The 25142-nt window shown below is 39.2% G+C and overlaps 2 protein-coding genes across 4 annotated transcripts; one reads left to right on the top strand and one right to left on the bottom strand.

The window, feature by feature from the left end:
- Positions 1–777: 777 nt before the first annotated feature.
- On the bottom strand, positions 778–23129 carry kif25 (kinesin family member 25). 3 transcript variants are annotated; one of them, XM_031727626.2, is made up of 15 exons: positions 23085–23123; positions 11783–11848; positions 9602–9724; positions 7904–8045; positions 6593–6696; positions 6422–6507; positions 6285–6324; positions 6137–6204; positions 5968–6042; positions 5638–5784; positions 5307–5483; positions 3706–3860; positions 3366–3611; positions 1858–2013; positions 778–1669 (listed from the first exon to the last, which is right to left on the bottom strand). In XM_031727626.2, the coding sequence occupies exons 8-15, from the start codon at positions 6193–6195 to the stop codon at positions 1518–1520; spliced, it is 1167 nt and encodes a 388-aa protein (XP_031583486.1). In that variant the 5' UTR covers positions 6196–6204; positions 6285–6324; positions 6422–6507; positions 6593–6696; positions 7904–8045; positions 9602–9724; positions 11783–11848; positions 23085–23123; the 3' UTR covers positions 778–1517. The 3 variants fall into 3 exon arrangements, with proteins under 3 accessions (XP_031583486.1, XP_031583484.1, XP_039454681.1); XM_031727624.2 differs by lacking the exon at positions 23085–23123 and adding an exon at positions 11998–12138; XM_039598747.1 differs by lacking the exon at positions 11783–11848 and having other exon boundaries at positions 23085–23129.
- Positions 12462–15410, top strand: ccdc167 (coiled-coil domain containing 167). The gene is made up of 4 exons (XM_031727627.2): positions 12462–12586; positions 12765–12859; positions 13678–13730; positions 14228–15410. Exons 1-4 carry the CDS (start codon positions 12536–12538, stop codon positions 14344–14346), a joined length of 318 nt encoding a protein of 105 aa, XP_031583487.1. The 5' UTR covers positions 12462–12535; the 3' UTR covers positions 14347–15410.
- Positions 23130–25142: the final 2013 nt, after the last annotated feature.

Genomic DNA, 25142 nt, shown 5'->3' with positions numbered 1-25142 from the left:
GAACGCTGTACAAAAACTCATCCTGTTAGAAACTCTTTAATAATGCAGATAAAGAGTGAAGGTTGAAGTAAAAGTTCAGTTTCATGTGCTTTCACACTCTCGCATTCCCGTTTCTCTCTCAGCTCATTTCCACATCTCCTCTCCTCTGTCATCTCCCTAAACACTCCTGTAGTTTCCGTGTTTATTATCTTCTCACTTCTGTTCCAGTCATAGTTTTGTTTTCTTCTGTCACTCTTTATCCTCTAAGCCTGCCGTTTTCAAAAGACAAAACACAAAAAACACTGGGCATTTCAGTTTTCCTTTCAGGGTGGCACATGACATGCGTGCCTCAAAAGCATGCAGCTTTGGGACTGCACGGATTAGAGAATCACAACATTTCGCAGTTTGCAGCATGCTGGTAGGAGGAAGCCTTATTAATAAGTGCGAGTGTGTGGAACTAAGGGGAGCTGATGAAAAAGAGATTTAATTACCAGATACAGTGTGTTATTCTATTCGTGCTGGGAAGATCTCCAACTGGTTCACTTCAGAGGGAATTGTGTGATTTTTCTTCCCAACATTAAACTGGAGTCAACAGACCTGAAACTGCATTTGCAAATAATCATTAGGGTGTGTATTTTAGGATCACACTGATGCATTATGTCACATTGGGCTAATAACTTTATAGCTCCCTACCTGCACGTGCATGGATTCCCCCGTGTTATCTACACAGAAGTGAGAGCTTAGTGGAACTACAGCCCACTGTAATTTGTATATAAAGCGTGAGCCATAAACTTTAAATGATTTGTCTTTTTTTTTTTATTTATAGGATTCTTAAGACTGATTACACAAGAACAGACATATCAGCTGTTTATTTCTAATACGGATACACTTTTCTACTTCATCAAATCTTCAGAAAGATTTTTAATATGTAACCAAAAATGTGTATAAATACTGTGTAAACATAAATGCTGGGGTGGAAAAACAAAACAAAGGAGAAGGCAAAGCAGGGGTAGGTAGTGTTGAAATGAACTTACAGCAGAATGCCTTAGGATTAAAAAAGCTTTTGTTTTTCAATATACAGTGCAGTTCCGTTTGCTGTTGGCATGTTCTCTATTTTAGCTTTAATCAATTTAATAAAGTGCTAATAAAGTCTTCTCACATGTACTAAGTTTGTGTATCATGAACTACACATGCACTGCAAGAATGTCATTGCACACAGTATCCCTAAGAATCAGTAGACGTTAAATTCTAAGTAAATGCATAAATATGTATGTTTCTTAAAAGATGCCTGCATAATTATTAGTAAGGAAACCAGTACTCTGGAAAGGGTGAAATGTGATCTGCTTCCAGCACAGAGTAACCAAACTTCCAATAACTGCAAAATCAAAAATATTCTTATTCTACTTAAGGCTAGAATGAAGTTCTTACTACTACCCATAAGGGTGAATGTTGTGCCCCTATTGTAACCCTCAGACTCGCCCTTCTATCTGTTGTAATGACTCATAAAGGATCTATGTTACAGATCTTCCTTTGCTTTCTTATTTAACTTTGAGGCTATTATTTTTTCTTCGGGGTGGCTCCTTCTGTACCTGCCGTGCCCGCGTGCCAAAACCAAGAGACTGCAGGGACTCTGTGATGAAGCGCTGTGTCGGGGAGACACAGAGCATCACTAGCAGCTTGGCATCACCACCTGGTGGATGAAATGAAAGGTACATAAGGTGGAAGACAGATGGTTTTTCCCTTTCATATTTGGGCACAAATTTCAACCCTGGATTTGGTTATTGTGGAGCTGAGTTAATCTTTTCCAAAAGACCCGGACACGGGAAATAGTGAGTCACTGGACATAAAAAGAATAAATAATGTGTGTGTGTGACTCACCTATGGCATCCTGCAGCAGATGAGTGAGTTTGCTGTTCCTGTAAGGGATGTGTGGTCTGTGTTCAGCCAGAGCTCCAAGAACATCGGACAGAGCCGAGAGACTACGGTTTATACATGATGACTCCCAGAGAGCTGCACCTGAAACTCCAGACATACCTGGGACACATTTAGATGGCCTAAAGTTAGATAATGTGCTCTCTAACTGAGGTTATTGTAGTCAGCCCTAAAAATCTTAGAAACATGGTGTCTAACCACATACTTCTGGATGGAATTATCTTGGCCTGCAGTAACACTGTGAGGAATCACTTATAAGCAGGATGTGTCCTTCACTGTGCATATTAAAGCAATATGCAGGGCTGCTTTCCCGCATTTGGGCAATTTCTCTAAAATTAGAAACATCCTGCCACAGAGTGATGCTGCAAAACTAGTTCATGCATTTATTACTTCTAGGATGGACTATTATAATTCATTGTTATCAGGATGCCCTTAAAACACCCTCAAAAGTCTTCAGTTGATCCAAAATAATGCAGCGAGAGTACTGACAGGGACTAGAAAGAAAATCTCTGGCTGTCTTTCACAGCATAACTTTGGTCCTGTCTCCCACCCCTCACCAGGAGTGGTTACATCAGATGGCTGTCCTTCCTGAGCCTGGTTCTGCTGGAGGCTTCTTCCTGTTTAAAGGTGATTTTTCCTCTCCACTGTTGCCTAGTGCTTGCTCAAAGGGGATTTTTTTGACTGTTGGGGTTTCCTCTCCATTACTGTAGGGCTTTACCTTACAATATAAAGCACTCTGTGGCGACAGTTGTTGTGATTTGGCAGTATAACAAAAAGAAATTGAACTGAATTGTTTTACTTTGAAGCCCAACCTTTTGATTAATCATTGTGTAGTTCCTAGTCCAGGCTCTGACAGAAAAAAAGAAACTCCTAAACTGCATATTTAGCCCAAACAGACTCAAAAATAGTCATGGAAAACTAAGCACTAGGCAGATTTGTCATGTCTCAATTCTCCGGTTTCCCAGTAAATACAAAAAAACACTGCAGAAAGATTTAAAGGTCTGACTGAAGCACCTGCTGCTGTCTGTTTTTCTCTTCCTGCCTGTGGCTATCTCCCTGTACAACTCCTCCATCTAATGCACAGTACTCAGTGCAATAGTTACATCCTTTTGCACATACTCTACAGTAAAAATAACAAATAACAAAGTTTTACAGTTCACCGTTTACAGTAAATGTCAATCATATAAATTTAATCGTTGTAATATTCTTAAGATATATAAAATATCTATTTGTATATATTAGGCTGGTAATGTATTCTGGTTCTGATTCTTAACTCAGAGATGTGTACTAGCAGCAGTTTATCTGTAAGATTTCAATTCACCATGTGCTGGCATGTAAAGATATGTTCATTTTCCAGTTAAAACCTTGTGTATTGCACCATAAACCACTTCTTGAATCAACATTTCCAGAATGCAAACCTTTTCAAAGAACGTCCTCCTGCACGGAGCACCTACCAGCACACTCGCTGCCAGCCAGGTCCACCAGCTGAAGCTTTGTCCTGAACGGAGTCTGAGTGATGCTGCGTCTCGGGGAGGGGCAGGGAGAAAGGGACGGGGTCGAGCAGGGAGAGGAGGCGGGGCTTGCAGAGGTTTCGTCAGCTGAGTGGTGGGCGGCGAGGTTGGCACGGCGACAGCGTGGACTCCACCACTCCTTCTGGGTGGAGCGCCGCATGTCCATCTTGGCACTCTGTAGCCTGCGGGCTAAATGGAAGAGCGAAAGGGTTACGATGCAAGAACGTGTGAACGGCAGGTCACTGAAAGAGGTCCTCAATGAATTCCCAGATATGCATCTCACCCAGGGCCACTGCATTGGGACTCTTGGAGGAAACCGTGAGGGTGACAATGAGGTGAGAGCGTGATGAGTCCGCGTGGACAAGGGTGGGACAGTGAGCTCTGAGCTTCAGAACGCTGCTAATAATCTGCATCACCTCAGAGGCATTACTCACACGCCTGGAAAACAAAGGGAAAGTCCTTAAAATACAGAAAAAAAGATTACATTATTAAAAGTGTTTTCAGTATTTTTAGATTTCTTTAATATATTTCTTTAATATATTATTTAATATATTATCAGTAGTAATATAGAGCTAACTGCAGCTAAAATTCACAATCAGCTTTAAAAGGTGACAACAATGCTTGTTCATTTACTTGTAAAACACTCGATATCTAGAGGAACAACAACCTTTCTACTAAATTCCACTGCCATGTGTAATCAGATCAGACTTATTTGCATTCTTTTACAGCTCCACTTTCTTAGTTTCTTACCATATTACCTTCCTGTCCCAGTGTGCCTCTCCACTTTGGGCAATCAGCTGTGAGGGTCCCAGGGGCTTTGTGTCAAACTAGGAGACATCTGTAGCACAGCTGAGGGCGCTTTAGAGGATGTCTTTGTCTGCATATATTGTATGCTTTTATGTTGAAGTGCTTGTTCCATGTACGTGTATGGGAATATCATGTGATTTCAATCCAGCCTCAATAATTCGTAAGAAAAATTGATGGAGAGATGGATGTTGTGATAATTAGCACATGAATTCTTGAGTTATATAAGAGATCCTCAACAGTGAGCTGGTCTGCGGTAAAAGAAAACATGCCAAACTCAGCTGTGCTTCAGCAAGTTTTATTAATTATGGGGAAAAAAGCTATCCAGACCATCAAAAGTGACCTCACAAACAGCAACCTCTATCTTAAGGGCTTCTGTTTACATGAGGCACAACCTGTAAGGCAAACTACTATGAAGCAGTAATGATTGTTAGGTGACGTTAAAATGTTCTTTTCCTCCACGATATCTCTCCTACTGTTAGACCACTACTCATTTTAGATTAAATTTAATTAACAGATAAATAGTGAAAGTTTAAGGATTAAGTTATTTCATTTTTTTTTCAACTCTGCTGCTGAAAAAAGTGAAACTTTCCAGTCTTATGAAGTTGCTAAGGGTAAAAACCTTTCAAGCAGTTGAGAGCTCATCAGGAGTCAGGAGTCACCCTTTTGCTTTCCTTTAGCTTCATTTTCACCACTTTTCAATTCGGAGCTGAATTTCTGGCTTCTTATCTTTTTAAAGCTTCATAAACATGTGTTCATAGATTAGCTCGGAGTGGGCTGAGCTTCTTTTCTCAGCCCACTACATCCAGAAATGTGGCCAAGAGCAGAATTCCTGTCTGTGTGATCAAGAACTAAATAAAGTGTGAAAAACCAGAGGAGGACAGCTTGTAATTCCATGTGGGCCCAACGGTATACATGCCCTCTTTTTTATGAATGGTGATGATGATTGATTGGTACACTGGTCTTAGTACTTTTATGAAAAGCCTTCTAGTATGCTGTAGTATATTGCTCTTCTAGTATGTAGACCAGTCATACAAAAGCCCACATAAACTGCTGCATCTTAGCTCTGGCTCTACTCACTCATATGTGAGGGAGGGGACCTGGCTCGCACCGGAGGCGGTGGTGATGACATCCCGTCTCTGGCCAGCTGCATTGCTGTGCTCATCCCTGGCCAGCAGGTCAAACACCTCATTGTTGTACACCTCCATCACTGACACTTCCACTGTGTGACTTTCTGCAGGCTTCTCAGAGATCAGCCTGGGCGTCACATGGTAACAGAAAGGAAAAAGGCAAAACAAAGTAGATATTATGCTTTCTCATGGATCAAACTACTAAAAAAGACTTCACAAAGACTTTTTATTGTTAGACGTTGGACATTTTGAGAAACACATCCGTCCCTTTTTTCTCTCACCGAAAGAGCTCAGCAGCAGCCTTAGGGATAATACCCTGCTGTGCCTCCTGCTGTGTCCCTGAGAGCTCATCCAGGAACTGGGATCCCATCATGGTGTGAGTCTTCCCACTGCCTGTCTGCCCATATGCCATGATACACACATTATAGCTGAAAGGCAGGAAGCAAGGTGACATTCAATTACTGTCGGAGCCATGCAGTCATATTATGCTGCTCAGTTTGCTCCGCTCATTCACGCACCAGAGTGTTAAATGAAGACCGTTGAATTAATCCATCGGAATAACATTTGACTTGATATAGAGCTCTTTTTTTCCCACATAGTTTCATGCTCACCCATCCAGCAGAGATGTTAGAAGTGACTTGACTTCTTCAAACACAGCCTCCTGGGACTCCTCTGGTCCGTGTACCCTGAAAGAAGTGCGCATTACCACAGTCACCAACAATTAAAGAATAACCGGAGAAATGTCATCCATTGTATGGGGATGCCAGCATATTGTTTTACCTCTCAAACTCGAACATTTTATTTTGCACCAGCATCCCCGCCTTCACGCAATTCACCATTACTGTATCCTAAATAAAAAGAGGGATTAAAGTAAAGGCAGGTATGCAGCAATCAATGAAAATCATTTGTAAGAGTCGGCAACACTGACATCACTGACTGCGTGGATTACTTCCTCTGATGATGCAGACCTGATGGAGAAAACACTGGGTTATCTTAAGTTTTCTCATTTTTAACAACTTTTCTTCTTTTAATTGTGTATTTATGTTGCATTGCCTGTTCTCTCACCCTGATCCGGAAGTTGAGGACTGGATCTGGTCAAAAGGAAGAACTGGACGCACCCTGCAGTGAACCCGAATGTTCCCTCTGAGCTCCTGAAGTGAAACGAACATCAGTGATTAAAAGATTCAGTACAGCTCTTTCTTTTTATTCGATCATCTAACACTTTTGTCTTCTTACCACCAGTGTGTTGTGAAGTTCTTTCCGCTTCTGCTTCTCTGCCCTGCAGTTCTCCCTTTCTTCCTCCAGAGAGTGCTCCAGGGCTGCAACACGAACCTGCAAATCTCCACATGGTGTGCAAATGTTTCAGTCAGAACTAAGGTTCAGTGTATCACACAAATATTCAACATCATGCTGTCCTCTTTTTAGCAACATATCCAGTCATGGTAAAAAGAAAGTGCACCCTGTGTTAATTCTAAACTTCTACATATCAGGTATTCAGTAAATAACAACCTCAGATGAACACCAACTAACATACTAACTGATGCTTGTAGAGTTTGAGTTGTAGCTCTTGGGTTTTTTGCATTTTCTCTGATCATTGCACAGCTTCACCTTGGGCTCAATTTGCTGGGAAGATGCCACCTAAATGCTTCAGACCAGTAAACCATGTTATTTTTTTTTAATTATGTTTTGATACGTAAAACCTTAGAATTTGAAAAGGATGTCATTTGATTTTTATCATGACTGTAAAAATTGCCTAATTTCTTCTGCACTGCATTTAACACTGGGATGACTTAGCAGTGGAGTCTCAAACATGTAGCTAACACTATTTTAAGTACTGTGAATGAAAGGCCATCTGTGTAACAATCAACTCCAGAGCAACGGTCATCTGCAAATCTCTGATTTTAAGTCTTTAATCCTGGGACACACACGTACATACACCTGGTAACAAACAGTTTTATCCACACACGTCAGGATGAGACCGTGAATATGAAATGAACTGTGAAAGGCCACAACTTTGTCTCTGTGTTTAAACCTTATTTGAAACTATAAGAAAACACTTTTATTTTATTGGGGAAGCCTTGAGAAAATGGACTGGACATTAATATAAAGGATATCGTCTCAGGAAGCTGACACTAATGTACAGTATAAGACATGGATATTAAGGATATTAAGGCATTCATTTACCCACAGTGCACCTAGTTTTAATCAACTCACAGCATCATATTTTTGGCATTTTTACCTGAACACTATCTAATACCTTCCTGTCTTTGTGATCAGCTGGTGACATTTACAGCAGATTTGATAGGTTCTCGTTACTGTCAGTCTAAAAATAATTTTATGTGAAATTTTAGTCAATCAAATAAAATCTTAAAGTCAGAGTCTACATGCTTTAAGATGTGCCTCCTCTAACTGCTGCTCCACTGTTTCGGGATGCATTGCAGTTTTCACATTTTAAGCCAAAATGGTTTCAAAACACCAAAAGTAATCACCGTCACCACCTACAGATGCTACTTTAATGTTAACCTAAGGTTCCATTCAGATACTTACTCTGAAATTCATCCTCACTGTGACCGTTCAGAGATGAGTTGGCTTGCTCTACTTTCTCCAGGAGCTGCTTGCTCTGCTCCTCCAACTCAGTGGCAAAACTCACATACACTGCAAACAACTCACTCAGGTCATGCTTCACAGCCTGCCACAAACACACAGAGTGGACAAATGAAGGGAGTGTTTACACAAAGCCTTCCTAACTATACATATCCTCCTAAGAACCAAGGAAAAAAGGACCTTCCCCTTCAACTTTTTTTGTGATTTCCTACCTGGTTGGAGGTAAAAGAGGCCACCGAAACACATGAGATATCAATGGAAAGCCCAGGATGTCCTCTATTTATTACATCAGGACTTAGTATGGTAGCTCAAATAAGTCAAAAGATATAGACAAAAAACAAATTACACAGGATATAAATGAATAGGCTGGTTCTTAGGAGGATATACATATAGCTTTTACTTTAGCCTTTACTTGACCCAACTGTCTTAGCTAAGTATACACCAATCTCCAGCACTGAAATGTAAAAATTTCTTGAAAGCCTAGTTTCAAACAGCTAACTGATGGTTTGCAGAGGAATAGTCTGAGGAGTTTCAGCCACCATTTAGAGTACATCCTAGCACAGAAACAGCCTTTAACAGTGGACTCATGTCTATGTTTGTCCTGTTAGAGATCAGTGCAGCGTTCGATGACAATATTTTAATACAGAGATTAGAACAAACTATTGGCATTAAAGGAACTGGGCTGCTGGGGTTTGAATCATATCTGTCTGATAGACTCCAATTTGTTCATGTAAATGTGGAATTTTCTTCACATGCAAAAGTTAGTCATGGAGTTCCACAGGGTGCTGTGCTGAGACCAGTACTGTACACATTATACATGCTTCTCTAATGCAATAATATTAGAAAACACTGCATATATTTTCATTCCTATGAAGATGGTACTCAGTTATATCTAAACCTGACCTAAACAGATCAGTGAAACCAAAACCCTGCAGCTAGACTAATGACAGGGACAAGAAAAAGAGACCATATTTTTCCTATTCTAGGTTCTGCTCATTGGTTCCTTTACAAATCCAGAATTGAATTTTAAATCCGTGATCATCATGACTGACATAATCTTGAACAATCAGGCCCCACCAAGTTATCCTATTGTTGAATTTCTAAAAGTAGAACGGGAGGCAAAGCCTTCATCGTTCACGTTCCTCTTCTGTGGAAACAGCTTCCAAATTGGATTCAGAAGACAGACACTGTCTAATTTTAAGATTTAAGGTAAAGTTTTTAGTTAAGGTTGCATCAGGTGACTCTAAAACCTCCTTTAGTTATGCTGCTATAAGCTCAGACTGGTGCTGACTGCACCACTGCTTCTCCGCTCACCTCTTTTCACTCAACACATGTTAATACAACACTGCAGCATGCCTTTGTCTTCTTCCTCCCTTAATCTCTGTTTTGTCTAGTCTCTTTATGCTCTTATTTATTTTCTCTTTTGTTTCCCCTCACTCCCAACCTGTCGTGGCTTCCCACTATTGTAAAGTGTTTGTTCACAGGGAGTTGCCTGATTGTTGTTGTTTTGTTTTTTTTTGTTTTTTTTTTACTAATTTGCTACTATATAAATAAACAATTGAAGTGAACTGAAGTAAAGTGAACTGAACTGAACCCAAGTTACTATCTACCACATATACACACATCTCAATATATTTTTACCTGAACCCCTGAGAGGAGCTTGATGAGGGCTGATTGGGTTATCTTCTTTGTACTACTCTGAAGCTGATGATCGTTCACAGCCTTGGTTACCTCATCATGGTCCCGGCGCTGTCTACCCGAACACTGAAAATCAAACGTGCAAAAGTGAGTCATCAAAATTTCTGTTTTATATTAAGTTAAAACGTAGTTCAACATCAACAGACACAGAAAAAAAAGAATGAATTATAGTATGCAGTAAAAAGATATTTTTACAGTGACCTTTAATTTGGAAATTGGTCCATATATTTATGTTTATAAATCAGTTTTCTTTGCATCACAGTCAGGGACACTAAAAAGCTGAACAAGCTGATTAAGAAAGATGGCTCTATGGTAGAGACGTCACTGAAGCCCCTAGTCATTTATTGAAAGGAGGCTGTTTAACATAACAGACAACATATCATGTCTCTGCAGGACCTACTGTTAAACAGCAGTGTTTTCAGTAGGATGCTCCTTAAGCTCAGCTGTAATAAGGAGAGAAAGAAAATCTTTCCAATCCACTGAAATTAAAACAGGTAATGACTATGAGACTTACTCTATGAGGGGCAATACACAAAGTACATGCTAATTTTGATCTGCACACTTTACCACTACCATCTTAAAATGTATTTTTATGATTTTTAATTAATTCTTATAGTATATAATGTAGTATAAAGTCTCAAAGCTGTTGTTCTAGAACTGCATGCATTTAAAAATCAAACAATTAAATTGCACATTTCAGACTTTCAGCTTTAATGTAAGTTTTTTTTATATATATAAAATTTTCCATTAACTTTTCAGGAATTACTGTTAAGTGGACAATCCACTGACAAGTAGCTTCAAATCTATCAGAGAGACAGCAAAAACTTACCATATCATTTTTAAGGTCTGCGATCAATGAATGGAAATACAGAGGGTTAACAACAAGGTGCACACCACTGGTTACACTAAAGAACAACAAGGGGAGATTAGGCTTTGCCAGAAAACATCTAAATGAGTCTGCACAGTTCTGAAAAACTTCTTTGGACAGATGAAACCAAGATTACGTAAAAGTATGGAGAAGGAGAAAATCAGCTCAAGATCTCAAGGATGCCGTGTTATCTGTCAAACACGGTAGCGGTAGTGTGATGACGCTGGGCTGCTAACGTGACTGCTGGTAGAAGCAGCAGGATGAAGTGTACAGACCTATACTCTCTGCTCACATTCAGACAAATGCTGCAAAACTGATCAAACAGCACTCCTTATCCAGCATTATGCAAATGGATAATGATCCAAAGGAAAAGCAATCCAAGATTTTCTTAAGGCAAAGAAATATGATATGCTTTAGTGGCCAAGTCATTCACCTGATTTCAACCTGAGAGATTGCGGTTTTCATTTACTGAAGATAAAACTGAAGTCAGATAGAAGCAAAACATCGTCATCCATGTAACAAAAAGAATCCTTATATTTAAAATTGTGTTCGGTTGACCAATTCATAGCCTCTGAAGGTGGTGGATTGTGTATAAAAATGGCTGTAAGTGCTAAACAGTTACTGCCAAATTCTTGTAAAAACACTTAATTTAAGCTGAAAGTTTGCACTTCAATCACTTCTTGATTGTTTGCCTGTGTACACCACCACTGTGGTGTACAAAATAAAATGTGCCTTTGCCCAATAAATGATGGACCTAATTGTAAGTCTTAGAAGGTGGAAGGGAAAAAAACAAATGAGGATGAAGTGATCTGCAAAGTACAGTGGAGGGGGTAATAGTCATTTGCCCATAATTCTGGTGCATTTGAGCTACATGCCTAACTAATGAAACAGCTTGATAAAAATTATGATCCATTTTGTCCCAATGTGCCATTTAGATACACATTCAGTTAACCATCCATTTAAAGCACTCAAATAGAGACCGATTCAAATGTTCCCTCACATAGCGTGAGTACTAAGGTGTAATAAACCTCATGCATTTAAGGTAAGTGCACAAGCACACTCCAACGCCTATTGGCACTAAAAATAATTTAGAAAAGAAAGAAAGAAAGAAGTTATGCACACAAAAGCTGTACTTGAGGTCCATGAAAAATGTTAAATAAGGCACAGAGAGGAAAATACTAGAATAAAATGATCAAAATCTACTTTTTGGCTAAAGATGAGCCTATATGTGTGTTAGACGTCAAAAATATTCTCACCTCTGCAAGTCTTAAATGAAGAAGGGCATTCTCTGTCTCCAGTTCAAGTATTCGCTCCTCTTTACTCTGAAACACGAAGAAACGTGTCCTGAAGGATTTGGGATGCAGTTGGCACAACTCATGTTCAGTAACTTGTAAAAAAAAAAATCTAATAAACCAATAATAAACCAGTAATAATATAATAAACCATTCCCTAATGTCTAACAATGACTCACCCTTAATTTGTGCTCCAGCAGATGTACCTGATGAGCAAATATTTGGTCTCGGTTTATAAAGAGAGGCATTTTCTAGAAGGAAGGAAGGAAGCAAGTATAGAGCAGCTTGCCTGGCCTCGTCCCTTTTCTTTCTCAGCTGATCATGTGCGTCCTCTCAGGTCACATAATCAGATTAGTAACGCTCAGCAGCTACTCTCTCAGTTCTGTTTTACCTGTCTATGTTTGGCAGGTGCAGACTACAGTATGTTGCCTTCATACTGGCATGAGAACAATAACCGTTTAATTGTGATTTGAGCATGACAGCATTTTTTTTAATGACTTGGTTTTCTTCACTTTCAGGTGTTGGGAGTTATTTGTGTTTATGCGGCCAAGTGTTTGTCACTTTCCACCGACAGAGGGCAGCAAAGTGCGTGAAGAGCGGTTCGTCAAAAGGAAGACGTAAATATTACGAAGAAGAAAAATAGTTCCGCATAGTCACAGGTTTTTTTCTGTCAGGCAGGAGACTCCCTGCACTGTGGTTCTCCGGTTTGGTCACAACATGGCAAGGCTAAAAGAGAAAAGGCGAGAGAAAATCAGCGTCGCCTCCGAGGTACAGTGTTTTAGCGTTTCTCTCACATTTCCCATCTATCTCTCTGTTTAGCTGACCTCTGATAGGTGCTGTAGCTCTCCCCGTGTACATTCTTACAATTCGTTCGTTGTAGTCGCTCCTCCCTGCCTCTGTTTTGTACGTTGACCTCTCCGTGTGTCACACCTGTAAAATCCTACAGATTGACCGTCTGGAGGAGCAGCGGGTACGTTGCCAGGACAACTTAGAGAGGGCGGAGTTCAGGAGCAGGAAGGAGAAGCTCTCTGAAAAGCAGAGGTGAGACTGAAGGAGATGATGGAGACCCCACGTTAGTGTGTATACCTCCCACTGGTATTTCAAGCAACTTCGGCCTGGGACTGTTGTGGAGGGAATGGGCGCCACCGGGGGGGGGGGGGATAAATTGCTTATTGCAGGAATAAATTGCTTATTTATTCCTGCTTAAAACACATTATTTTGGATTGCAAAGTCTTATTTGGGTTTCACACATACCTATTTTCAGTGATATCAACCTTTGGTGCCCCTGGTGGAGGGCTACACCAATAAGCTGAACTCAGTTGGTGCAGCCCTCCACAAAAGTCCCAGTTTCTCATGCAGCTCTTTGGGAAAGAACCCAATTGCCCATGGATCACATTTGAGGAATTCAGGAAGAGTATCTGTCGAAATCAGCCAAGCTTCCTGCTTTGGCAACCCCTTGTGGATAAGGAAACAACCAAAAGTAGCTGTTAATACAAAAAACAATATTTTAATGAGGTGAACACTAATCTGAAGTTTAAATAAAGTGTATGAGTTGAGAATATAGATTTTAAAAAGGGATTGAAATAAACGATGAACATAAGGGAACAAATGGATGTGATGTTCTATTGCATGAGGTGTGAAGGATTTGTGGTGGATTTGCTTTTGCATGTCTTCGGCTTTCCTGTTTGTGGCCGTTTTGTGGTAGTTGCAGGTCTGTGTGGCTCTTTAGTGAGCAGGAACTCATGAAAAGCCATCTTGTGCCACTTAGAGATTTAGAAAAAAAAAAAAGTAATAATGTAAAAACTTTGCCCCATAGTGATGTTTTTCCTTAATATCGCCTTTTTTTCTTTTAACCTCAGACAAGATCTGGAGGATGAAATGACCATCATGAATGAGAGGGTGCAAAAGCTAGGTGAGCTTTATTAAAGTTCTTGTTCATGTGTATTCACGGTGTGTTCTTACTTTTCCTGTGTATTTGTAATATTTATTGAGCGCTCGAGGACCACACAGTCCCTTTTTCACTAAGGGTTAATTGACAAACTGATTAGCAAACTAATCAACATGTCATATTTAGTCATCCCGAAAGGTGCATTTTAAAAAGAAAGCAGGTGAAAATAAGTTTATTGATGACAAATTTAAGAAAACTGAAGAATGTCATGCTTTTTGAGTGCAGTATACAAAATATTTGAGTGCAGTATACAAAATATATGTCTTCTGCCTTCTTTTGACTGAGCCAGCTTTCCCATATAAAAAACAAAAATAGTTTCAGTATGTTGTAAACTGGCCCCAGGCTGCTACAGCATGTCATTAGCAGATCATTTGCTGGTTTTGCTCGTGCCAGAGGACTCGAAATAAATAGAAAGTGATGGCTGCTGCACATTTTATACAGTTTTTCTTTTGCTTTTCCAGACAAGGAGCTGGAGATGTTACGAGGTGAAAACCGGAGGAACATGTTGCTGTCAGTCGCTCTGCTGGCTATCAGCGCTTTCTTCTACTACGGGTTTTTCTACAACGCAGACAAGTCATAAAACCACACTAAAAATGGGACTCATGATTCTGCAAAGAGCATCAAACTCAAAGCCATCTTGGTACAGGGACACAGTTGTGAACACATGAAAAAGGCCCAGCAGTTATATTGATGAAATGCCACAGTTCTGCATCCAGATGGTGTTGTTTTGCACTCTTCTGGTCAGAACCCATCCCGGTTTTATTGACAGCACACCTGAAATTTTCTTATTTAAAAATAGATATTTCATAAGCTGGAAAAATTCATCTCTGATGTTATCTTAAACTTTCACATGCTTATATGGACTGACAAAGAAAATGAATTCTGGTTATGCCTTTACATATTTGATCTCTGTATACTTGTAACACTATACTTCATCTGAATGTTTACCTTATGCTGCCTTCCATTTGCCTCAGATGTCAGAGCTGGGAGTGACATCAACCGTGAGTTAGTAAGGTAGCAAAAGTAAGGAAATGTAGGATTTGTTTTGCCTTTTAGCACTTAAAAAACATTGCTCTACATGTGACTTTTTTAGCAAGTCACACAAACATAATAGTGATAATACAAATTACAAGTTTTACAGTTTTGGTGCGGCTGCTTCGACTTTCTAAGTCTGACAGGAAACGTCAAATGAAAGCACCATCATGCTCCTAACAAACCACCATATACTTGCTGTATTTGCGCAACATGTCAGATAGATACTTTATCAAGCAGTGCCGGTCGAGTCTGCTTTTCAGTCATTTAAGTGTTTGTATGCATGGTACACAGTATTTGTGCAGTTAAATGCATGAAAATATTGGATATATGTGCTCTTTGTATTGTCATTAAGTCAAAGGCCGAGCCTGGAGATTTTCTTTTTTTATTTCTTTCCTTTTATTGATACTCATGCTGGTCATACACCTACCTCCTAATAACAGCGCTTCCAAAAATGGCCAACATGCTCACAAATGTCCTTTTAAATATGACTGTACACAGTTATGCTCTGAGATTTGGATTTTTTTAATAATTGATCTGTTTAAATGCTTTTTTGCCATTTGTGCGTATGTCTTTTAAATCCATATAATAAATGCTTTGTGTCAAATTCAATGCATATTGTTTACTTTAAATGTACTATTTGTAATGTGTTAGTAGGTTTTTTTTAGTGACACCTTTATTTATTTTTTATTTATTTAGATAACTTATCTATTCATTCTTCCTGAAAGTAGCAGACTAGACCAAAAATGATATAATAGAAGATTTATCATGTTCTGAGAGAACACTGTGTAGGAGATTTATTTTTTTGTGATTTCACAGGTACAGAAGACGTGATCTCTTCAGGAAACATATTGTTAGTGTCAGAGGTGACATTTTTCACCCAGTCACACAGCCATTGCAGGATTTTTGTGGCAGGGTGGGGAAGTCTGATTTAAAAAGTCTTAAGGCCTTCCTATGGTTCTGAGAATGTAATGATTAAAGCAGCATTCCTGTGTCTGATTTGTATTGACACCTGTTTAGCCTGTGTCCTTTTTCATCAGCAACATTCACCTGAGGGACTAAAACAAAATATGATCTGTATTTTGTTTTTTTAATCGTTATTGTGAAACATTACAACAGTCAGCAGGTAAACACAAAGTTGTGGTCAGAAGTTTTTAAATCGTACCGTTTTAATATTGTACACTTTACTTATACATGATCTGACCTTATAGATGATCTGGACAGCTGTAAAAAGCAATATCAGTGTACAGTTATGACAGGACTAATCCATCGCAGTGTGAGATTTTTGAGATGCGTTTATTTCTGGGTTGTTTTAGATCTTCAAACTAATTTTAATATTAGACAAAAAAAAAAAAAACCCTTGGTAAATATAAAAGGCACATTTTTAAATGATGATATCATGTGAACAAGCAATTGCTATCATGCCACAATCTGAAGAAACGGATAATAAACAAAGTAATTGATATCTAGAAGTCTGGAAAGGGTTGCAAAGCTATTTATAAGGCTTTGGGATGACAGTGAGCCACAGTGAAAGCCATTATCCACAAATGGAGAATACCTGGAACATCTTGTTAGGGTCCGAGGTGAACCTTCTCAGGAGTGGCCAACCTACCAAAATGACTTCCAAGAGCGCACCGATGACTCATTCAGGAGGTCACAAAAGAACCCAGAACAACATCTAAAGAACTGCAGCCATCACCTGCCTCAATTAAGGCCAGAGTTCAAGATTCAACAATGAGAAAGAGACTGGGCAAAAATGGCATCCACGGGAGAGTTCCAAAGAGAAAAGCACTGCTGACCAAAAAGAACAAAAAGACTCGTCTCACATTTACCAGAAACACATTTTGATGAACCTCAAGAGTTTGTGGAAAATATTCTGTGGACTGATGAGACAAAAGCCCTGTTACATCTAGTGTAAAACTAACACAGTATTTTATATAAAAAGAAAAACATCTTACAAACAGTCAGACATGGTGGTGGTTGTGTGATGGTTTTGCTGCTTCAGGATCTGGACAAAACTATGATCTCTACCAGAAGAAGAAAGTTCATGCCCTGAAGCTCAAGTGGGCTTGCAGCAGGACAGTGATCCAAAACACATCTCCACAAACGAACAAACCAAGTAAAATAAAATAAAAATTAGTGCCCTAGTGAAAGACTTAAATCCAGCTGAGATGTCCAGTCACTGTGGCTCACTGGCATCCCAAAGCCTTAGAAATGGCTTTGCAACCCTTTCCAGGCTAAATGAATCATTTAAAACAATTCTACAAAGAAGAGTGGGCCAATGTAGAAGACTCATTACCAGTCACCACAAAGGTTTGATTGCAGCTCTTGCAGCCAAGGGTGGCACAACTAGTTATTAGTTAACTAGTTGTTAACTGCTTTTTCACACACAAAAAGAAAAAAAAATATTTTGGTGACGTTAGCCTAATATTAAACTTTGATTATCTGAAACTTGTGCCTTATTACCATGTTTAGACAACTTAAAAATGGACAGCAATTCCTTTAAATAGATCTTCAGATGTTCCACAAGAAGCGCGTGGGTTATTTCTTGATATGGTGTTAATAGACGACAACAACAAAGAGAAAGAGAGAGAAATTAAAGGTCATTAAGGAAGCCAACCATCAACCTCTGCTAGTTCTACAACCTGACTTTCACTATTGCATGATCAGTAGTCACCCTTTTTGTGGACTGTAACAATATCTTACTCTTAAAGAACTCATTTCTTCATGTCCAATATTTATGGAAATCAGAGAGGAAATAAAATTCTTTGTGTCTAGGTTGTTGGGTTAGGCACACTTTACCTTGCACTTTTCCCAAACTGTAAAACAAAAGGTTTTCATCTTGCTTTCATGTTAAAGTCTTTGTTTAATAATAATCTATTAATCCCTTAGGAAATTCCTTAGTCCTCTGCATTTAACCCATTCACTCAGTGAAGCAGTGGGCAGCTACCAATCCAGCACCCAGGGAGCAGTGTGTAGAGACTGTGTGTGTGTGTTTTATTTCAACAGATTTTTTATGATTATAATACATTTCTATACGGCTTTTCCTCCTTTCCTGAACCTTACATAATTTTTGCACAAACAGTGAGGCTATTTTGAGCCGCAGATGAAAACAAATTTTAAATGCTCAACTGAGTATTTTTGGAAAAACGGGGGGGGGATGTGTTGCCCAATCAGGAAGTGGACTGAGTGATGTTTGTTGTTTTTGTTTTGTTTTGTTTTTTTCACGTAGAAAAACTTAAGATGCATTTTTTGCTTGCCCTATTTGCTACTTGGCATTGGTTGCAGTAAAAAACAAACAAAAACAACTATATAATATAACCACACCTTACCAAAAAAATTAATTTCTGACTCATGGCTTTTGCTAAAGGGACACCTTTGATTTCAAATGGATGACAGCTCAGCAAATAATTGTATGTGAGTGTGTGTGTGCCCTACCTCCCACGCTGTCTATTATCGCCGACTCAGTCCTCGTCAGACCTACGCACACTCATTCTCTCAGCCCCAGATAAAATAAATGTAAACAAGCCCATTATGCAACACGTCTGTGGGGTTTAATTGGTGATTGCAGTCTCTGAATATTCATTTTCACGTTGTGTTTGATTTTATTGCTTATTTAAAATAATTTGTTTTATAAAATAAAAACTTCTTGAATTAGAAATAAATCAATAACGTAAATACTCCCATGCAAAAAAAAAAAAACTTTTTAGCTTTACTTTTGGTCAGCTGTTACCATGTGCTTGCTACACATTCAGCCTTTGCTTGCTCCTCCTGCACAGTCAGCGAGTGACCTTGTGTTCACTTTCATATTTAATGCCACACCATGTTAAGTCTCCTGAAGTCATGAAAGTACATGACTTAAAAACAATGAAATAACTGAAAAAAAGAGGTCTGTTTGAGCATGAAAATGCCAGATGTCACTTTTAATTCTTTTGTTTCTAACACAGAACGATGTTTGAGCTCACCCGCTGCAGTGAAGGTCCAGCGTCTCCACCCGGGTCAGATGTCATTACATAAGTTTTTTTTGTACGCTGTCCCTTTTGGCCAGTTCACCTAAAGTCAGTTTACATTTTACTCGACAGACTCACATTCACATCCACACCTGCAATTAAACTTGTTAGCTAGTCTTTTTTAATAATAGTATTAAAATATGAAAGTAGTCACTTTGCAAAAATGTTCATTGTTTATTTTATATTGGCTATATTGCAGACACTCAGCCTCTTATTTCACCTGCTTTTTGAAACAGGCATCTATAGTTACAAGCAGAAGGTCTGAACAGCAGGTTGAAGGAGCCGCTGCTTGGTGCCTGAGATGACCATGTTACTATGTTAAGGATATCTGCTCTCGCTGATAGCAGCCAACAACATTAAAAACAGCCCAAAGCCAAGAATTCTTGGCACACAAGGATTACTTGCACATACACTCCTCATTATTTGAAACATTAGCCATGTTTAATACAGGCGTCCACTATAATAACAGTAAGTATGTAAGAGAAGATGGTAGAGTTGTTAAATCCATATCAAAGCATCGCTTTTTATTAGACGATTAGATGTTTTGCATGTAAATTATTTATTTCCAAAGCCAAATGCACATCTGCGCCCAATTTAACTTCAAGTGAGCTGGGCCACTGCAAAAGCAAACACCTCCATTTATTCATTTATTTCAGTGTAAAAATGTAAAAGTGTTCAAAAAACACATTATTTAACAGATTATGAACAACCTGAGATATCGTAATTAAAAAATAAGTGTTATTTGAACAATATGAAGCAGTGTGTCTAGATTCAGTCACTCTTCTCTCCAAAAATTGAGGCCTTCTTCTCGCTCTGCTCCTTCTGCAGTTTTTCTCACTTTACAAGGCATCTACTTGGAGCCTCTGCAGGGAGCCAGTTCTTGCACTCCTGACTTAATTAATGTTACAAATGCCTTTTTTTTTTTTTTTTTTTACACTTTGTTCTGAGATTTGATTACAGTACAAATCAAACTGCATTGAATTACTGGATAGATGGTTATATTAAACTAGTCCTGAATGATGCATAAAAGCATCCAAAGCATATTTCTTGTAAATTGCCATCCTTACAAGCAGCTAATCATTACGGGTTGAGTCATCGTGCCTGGAAAATAATATAAGTCTTATTCCTGAAATCTACATCTGCATGGCTAAATAGATCCCTCTCCATACTTATTTTCTCTGTTAGTCATCATTGCTGTGCTCATAGTGATGACATATCATCTAATTAGTAATTAGTTCATGCTGAAAAAGAAGATGAGACCTGAGGCAGGTAAAAAGGGAAGTCAGGACGATGACGGGCGTAATCGTGTCGAGCTGGTGAGGTAGCGTGTGTCACAACAGTGTCTTTGAAGCGTTAAGCTGTAAGGCTGTGATGGTTACTCTGGGTAGGAGGGTTCACTCGGTGTGAGGAAGAGGACATGAGCATCATACACTGAGTTGATGGGAGGTAATGGGTCAGGATGAAAGGTGAGTAAATGAGAGCTGGATCCAAAGACAGAAGTGCCTGCCGTGTCACCACATCCAAAGACCACACAATCATCCATAGAAGTGTGAGCTACCTCATTAATTGGCTTTATATCTTGAGGACAAGTTGACCTGCGGCGCATTAAAGACTTTTCCCTGCATTATACTTCCTCACCTTGCTTGAACCATTGTAATGAACTCTGTAAAAATACCTATTTATACCATACATATCCAGTTTAGAACATAGCTGAGCCCCTGGCATGTTTACATAATTGAGTAACATCACTGAGATAATGTTTTGGTCAATTTGATCTGCCTGCAGAAATGAAGCTTTAATGGGAGTTGAGTTATAGCCAAAAGGTGTTTGCTTTTTTATTAGTTGCTTCATGCGCACAAACACATTTCCCCCCTTCTGTTTTTCCTCCTTCTCAACAGTAAATTACAAACATATACAGCCCCTCAGCTTACATGATGATCTCCTCCAAGAAACTGGCACTGACCATGTGGAATTATTAACACTGCCATGTCTGTGTTGTACAGTAGATCTTATACCACACGTGATCCAATCTGAATACTTCATCTTTTCTTTCGACAGCTTCCTTTAGAGATCACCATCTTCCTCCATCTCACCCTATCCATAGCATACCCCTCTCTCACCCACTAAATCTATGAACCTCCTCTGCCTGACAGCTCCATCTTCCTGCTGTCACCGGTTGGACAGCACTGGCTTGCTACCAGCAGTATCAGTGCCTGCAAGCACGCACTACTGAGAAATTGCTGCACAGCTGCAGTCACCGGATCATTAACTGCAACGCTTCCTCTTGTTACTTTATTTTAAGGAACTATTTTAAGAATTTAAATGCTTTCTTAACTCCTTTCTACAGAAAAGCTAAAGAAAGGCTGATGGCTCAACTTCAGCGTTTTCAAATACTTGAAAGACATCTACTATAATTCTCCAAATACTCAAGCAGTAGCTTGTTATCAAGGTTATGGAGAACCAGCAAAATTATCCATCATGGAAAACCGGTAGAGCCTGAAAATGTTAATTATTTGATGGTTTATTATTTTTCTATTACAGTAATCGAGTTAGATAATACGCTAAGAATGTTTCCGCATTTAATGGACACATTAAAAATGGCTGTTTTTTGCAGAAGTTAAGCAAAGATTGTTCATCCGTATGCAAAAGCGTTTCCTGGAATTGAAACCAAATTGATCATGCAGTGATTTGTTTACTGTGCGCTCTTGCAGCCGTGTAACGCATATCACTTTAGAGGCAGCACACTGATATACAGAGAAATCTGTACGTTGTTGTTTATGTGCTTCAGACAGCTGCTGTATATGCAGTAATAGTCAACTCTGCAAAAAGCTGAAACCAATCACATGATCGTGCTTCAATCGGGCGAAAACATTCGACTCTTTAAAGTGGGATCTACTCTATCTATAAATATTGCAAGGATCATCTATTCATAGGGGACATTCGGTCCTTTTTATGTGTTTAACTTCTTGAGCAAACATTGTTAGGCGCCGCAGGTACAAAGCTTAAATGTCAAACAGTTGCTGAGTGTCCACAACACTTACTACTGAGCTCATTGTACCTTGAAAAATGTCCCTTAGTTACACTCAACACGTCACGTAGCGTTATTCTGAGAAGGAAGAGCTTTAGGGCTGGCGTGTCTTTCCTGAACACACTCTCATCCATTTATAATCCTTCATAGAACACGCATGGACAATCTACAGCACAGACTACAGACAGCATACATACTGCACATGTACAGTCGCCCACAGGCAATCTGGTAATTTAGCCATGACAATTGCTGGGAGGTGCCAGGCTACTAACAAGCACACTCATACTGTAGAGACTTCTGCCAGCATGTGCTTCCACACGTACAGAAAAACACAAGTGACGTGTAATTTATTTTAAAGAAAACTTTCATCTAGCTGGAATGGGATTGTCTTTGCTTACCCGGGTAACATGTTTGCACGCGCGTCTAACAATCACCATTATTGGATTATCACCAAGCTCACATTGGAGAGTAAGATAACATGTTACTGGCACTTTTTGCTGTCTGACAACCATTCTTGCAGCATCACTTTCATCTAAATATGAAAAGACAACCCTGAGAGACGAAAGGTGGAAAAGTTTGTGTGATTACACATTCAATAGTACTAAAGCATTTTCCATCAAGCTAATGGCTAACTCAGTAACAGTGGCGTTTCTGAGGAGAGCATTTGCTACACTGCTGTAATTAATGTTATTGATGATGGAATCATTCGACTGGACTTGTGCGCAGGTCTGCACGGATCAAGCATTACATAATTCAAGCACTTCTGCTATCCTGTATTGGGTCTAATGGATGTAATATTTAAGTGAAGGGCCGTGGGTGAATTTCAGCGCACTTTCACGGTGTTGTGCAGAAGTCTTGAGTCACAACTCATTTCTTTAGATTTTGCTTTCAAGGAGCCAATCAGGATCTGGTCCACGATGCAATACCAACTGGAACATGTCTGATTGGAAATGGCTTTATTTGTCAGCATAACAATGGTCCCACTGCTAATACAGTAAAAGCAAGGATACTCGGATAGAAAAACGCATACTATCTGTCATGGAATATTCTCCCCAGAACCCAGACCTCAACATTACTAGAGCAATGTGGGATCATATGGGCAGAGAGTAGAACAGAAAGGTGGCCAACATCCAAAGTAGAGCTCTAAGTGCACTTCAAGGAATCTGGAGAACTATTTCTGAAGAATGTTTAAAGAAATTGCAAGGAAGCTATGTGATCTTAATTATATTTCTGTTCTTTTTGAGTTACCTGGCTGCCGCTCCAGTCCTTCCTGCCGCTCCAGTCCTTCCTGGTTTGGGTGAAAGAGGAGGCTGAGGGTGGAGCTGGTTTAAATGCAGACGCCAATAAAATGGACTGAACCATCTATTGTGATCATGTAGGGGGGAATGGAGTTCTTGAATGATGGTTAGCTGTTATCTCTCTAGTTTTCCCCTTTGGTGTATATAATGGTTTATTCATTTGCTATATAACTGGAGCTGTGTCTTGGGCAGGTCAGTTTGTTGAGTTATGTTGTGTTAAGTGACTTTTGAGTAGAGTTTTGTTAAATTAACCTCTTTTATGGGCCCACTTGGTTCTTAAAATAGTTTGTTTTTGTCATTTTGAATTTTTGTAATCATTTTGTCCCTTTTGGGGTATAATAAAACCCATTTTTTTGAAGATTACATTTGCGCCTGTGTGTTCCTGGCTGCTTGGTCCATGATAGCAACTTTGCAGTAACTGTTTAGGGGTAACAGACCTTTTCATACTTCACCTATTTTCAGCGACTCAAAATCAATTGGAGAAATGACTGAGGAGCAGTTTCATGGCCAAGTGAGACTTATCCATTTGTTAAATCATTCCAAATGAAGCAGACATAATATATGTAGTTTTGTATGTTATAGCTTTTTAATGTGATTTTAAACATGAAGCTAAAATAGATGTCGGTGCAATTGCAGGAAGTCATCATTAGGCTGGCAAATCAGGAATAAACCTATGAGAGATATCAAAAGCTTTAGAAGACACAAAATCAGTGGCATTTAAAAAAACAAAAAAACAAAAACAAACGAACTTTCAAGCTCAGCAACACCCAAAGGTCTGAAGGATGACAGAAGAAGTTAAAACAAACGCAATAAATCCACCAGTTTATCCACAGGTTTGAAGGAGTGATCTGAATGCACCGTGTTAAATGTGATTGATACCAGTAGAAGAAAGAAGAAAGAGAAGAAAGGACAGTGGAGAAATGTGGCAAGTTTGAGGGCTTAAAAGATGAAGACAAAGCTGAGGTTTTGCAGCAAATGGAGGGCTAACTCAGGAGGAGTGCATGACTCTCTCATGGATTTTTTAGCAGGAGCATTCATAAAGGTGAAGGAAAAAAAGAATCCACTGCCACACATGCTGCTCAGTGGACAGTAGAAGAAAAACAAAGACAGAAACAAGAAGAAGAAGACAAAAAAGAGAGACAGGAGAAAGAAGAAAAAGCGGTCCTGCTCATGACATTTTTGGTTCTGTCTCACTTGAGACAGTGCACATTGTTCTTAATGTCGTTCAGCTAAATAGTTTTACTTTATTTATTTATTTTAATTTTAAAAATCATTAAAATTTCTGGTTTGCACACACATTTGTCAGCTATCTGCTTTTATTGCCATTTTCAGGTGTAAGGGAGACACTTGTGTCAGCTGTAGTTTGTGAGCTGTAAAATTAGTGCTTAAAACATTCAAGATGTAAACTCCAACTGTCTTATATGATAGAAAGCTCTGGGAGAGCTACTGAATAGGCTTCCAGTTCAGGCTGCTGTTTTAATCGCTGTTTCCAAGATGAAGAATCAGTTCTGAGTATCCCAAATAGAAAGGAATATATTGCATCACACATGTGTTCAAAGTGCACTTCAACACTGTATAGCTATATTATAGGTTCATTCATTCATATTGCCTACATAATAAGATGATGAAAAAATGACCTTTCATACCTTTGATGTGTGTTAAGATTGTAGAATTTAAAATAAACAAATCTGAATCTCTTTCCAAGAGATTCAATTTTGCCTGCGAGCTGGATCTTAGAAATGTAACATTTTAGAAATTGAAGGCCTAAAAAGTACATGAGCACTTTTAGACTGTTGCCACGGGTTTACTTTCTAAGCCCTGCGAACAAACAGGTGGTTGCCTGATTTGGTGAGTGACCGAAAGCAACATCTGTTAAGGCAGAGAAAAAAACAAGTTGAACAAACATCTCCTGCTCTCAAAGCGGCCAGTCTTCTTCATGCGGCGCATTAGCGGCCCTCAGCATCCTTCACCTTTACCCCACTTTGTGATCAGCCCTAAACTGACTGAA

The sequence above is a fragment of the Oreochromis aureus genome, linkage group 15, assembly GCF_013358895.1.
Source record: "Oreochromis aureus strain Israel breed Guangdong linkage group 15, ZZ_aureus, whole genome shotgun sequence".
Lineage (NCBI taxonomy): Eukaryota > Metazoa > Chordata > Actinopteri > Cichliformes > Cichlidae > Oreochromis > Oreochromis aureus.
This window is presented reverse-complemented; position numbering and strand designations above follow the sequence as displayed.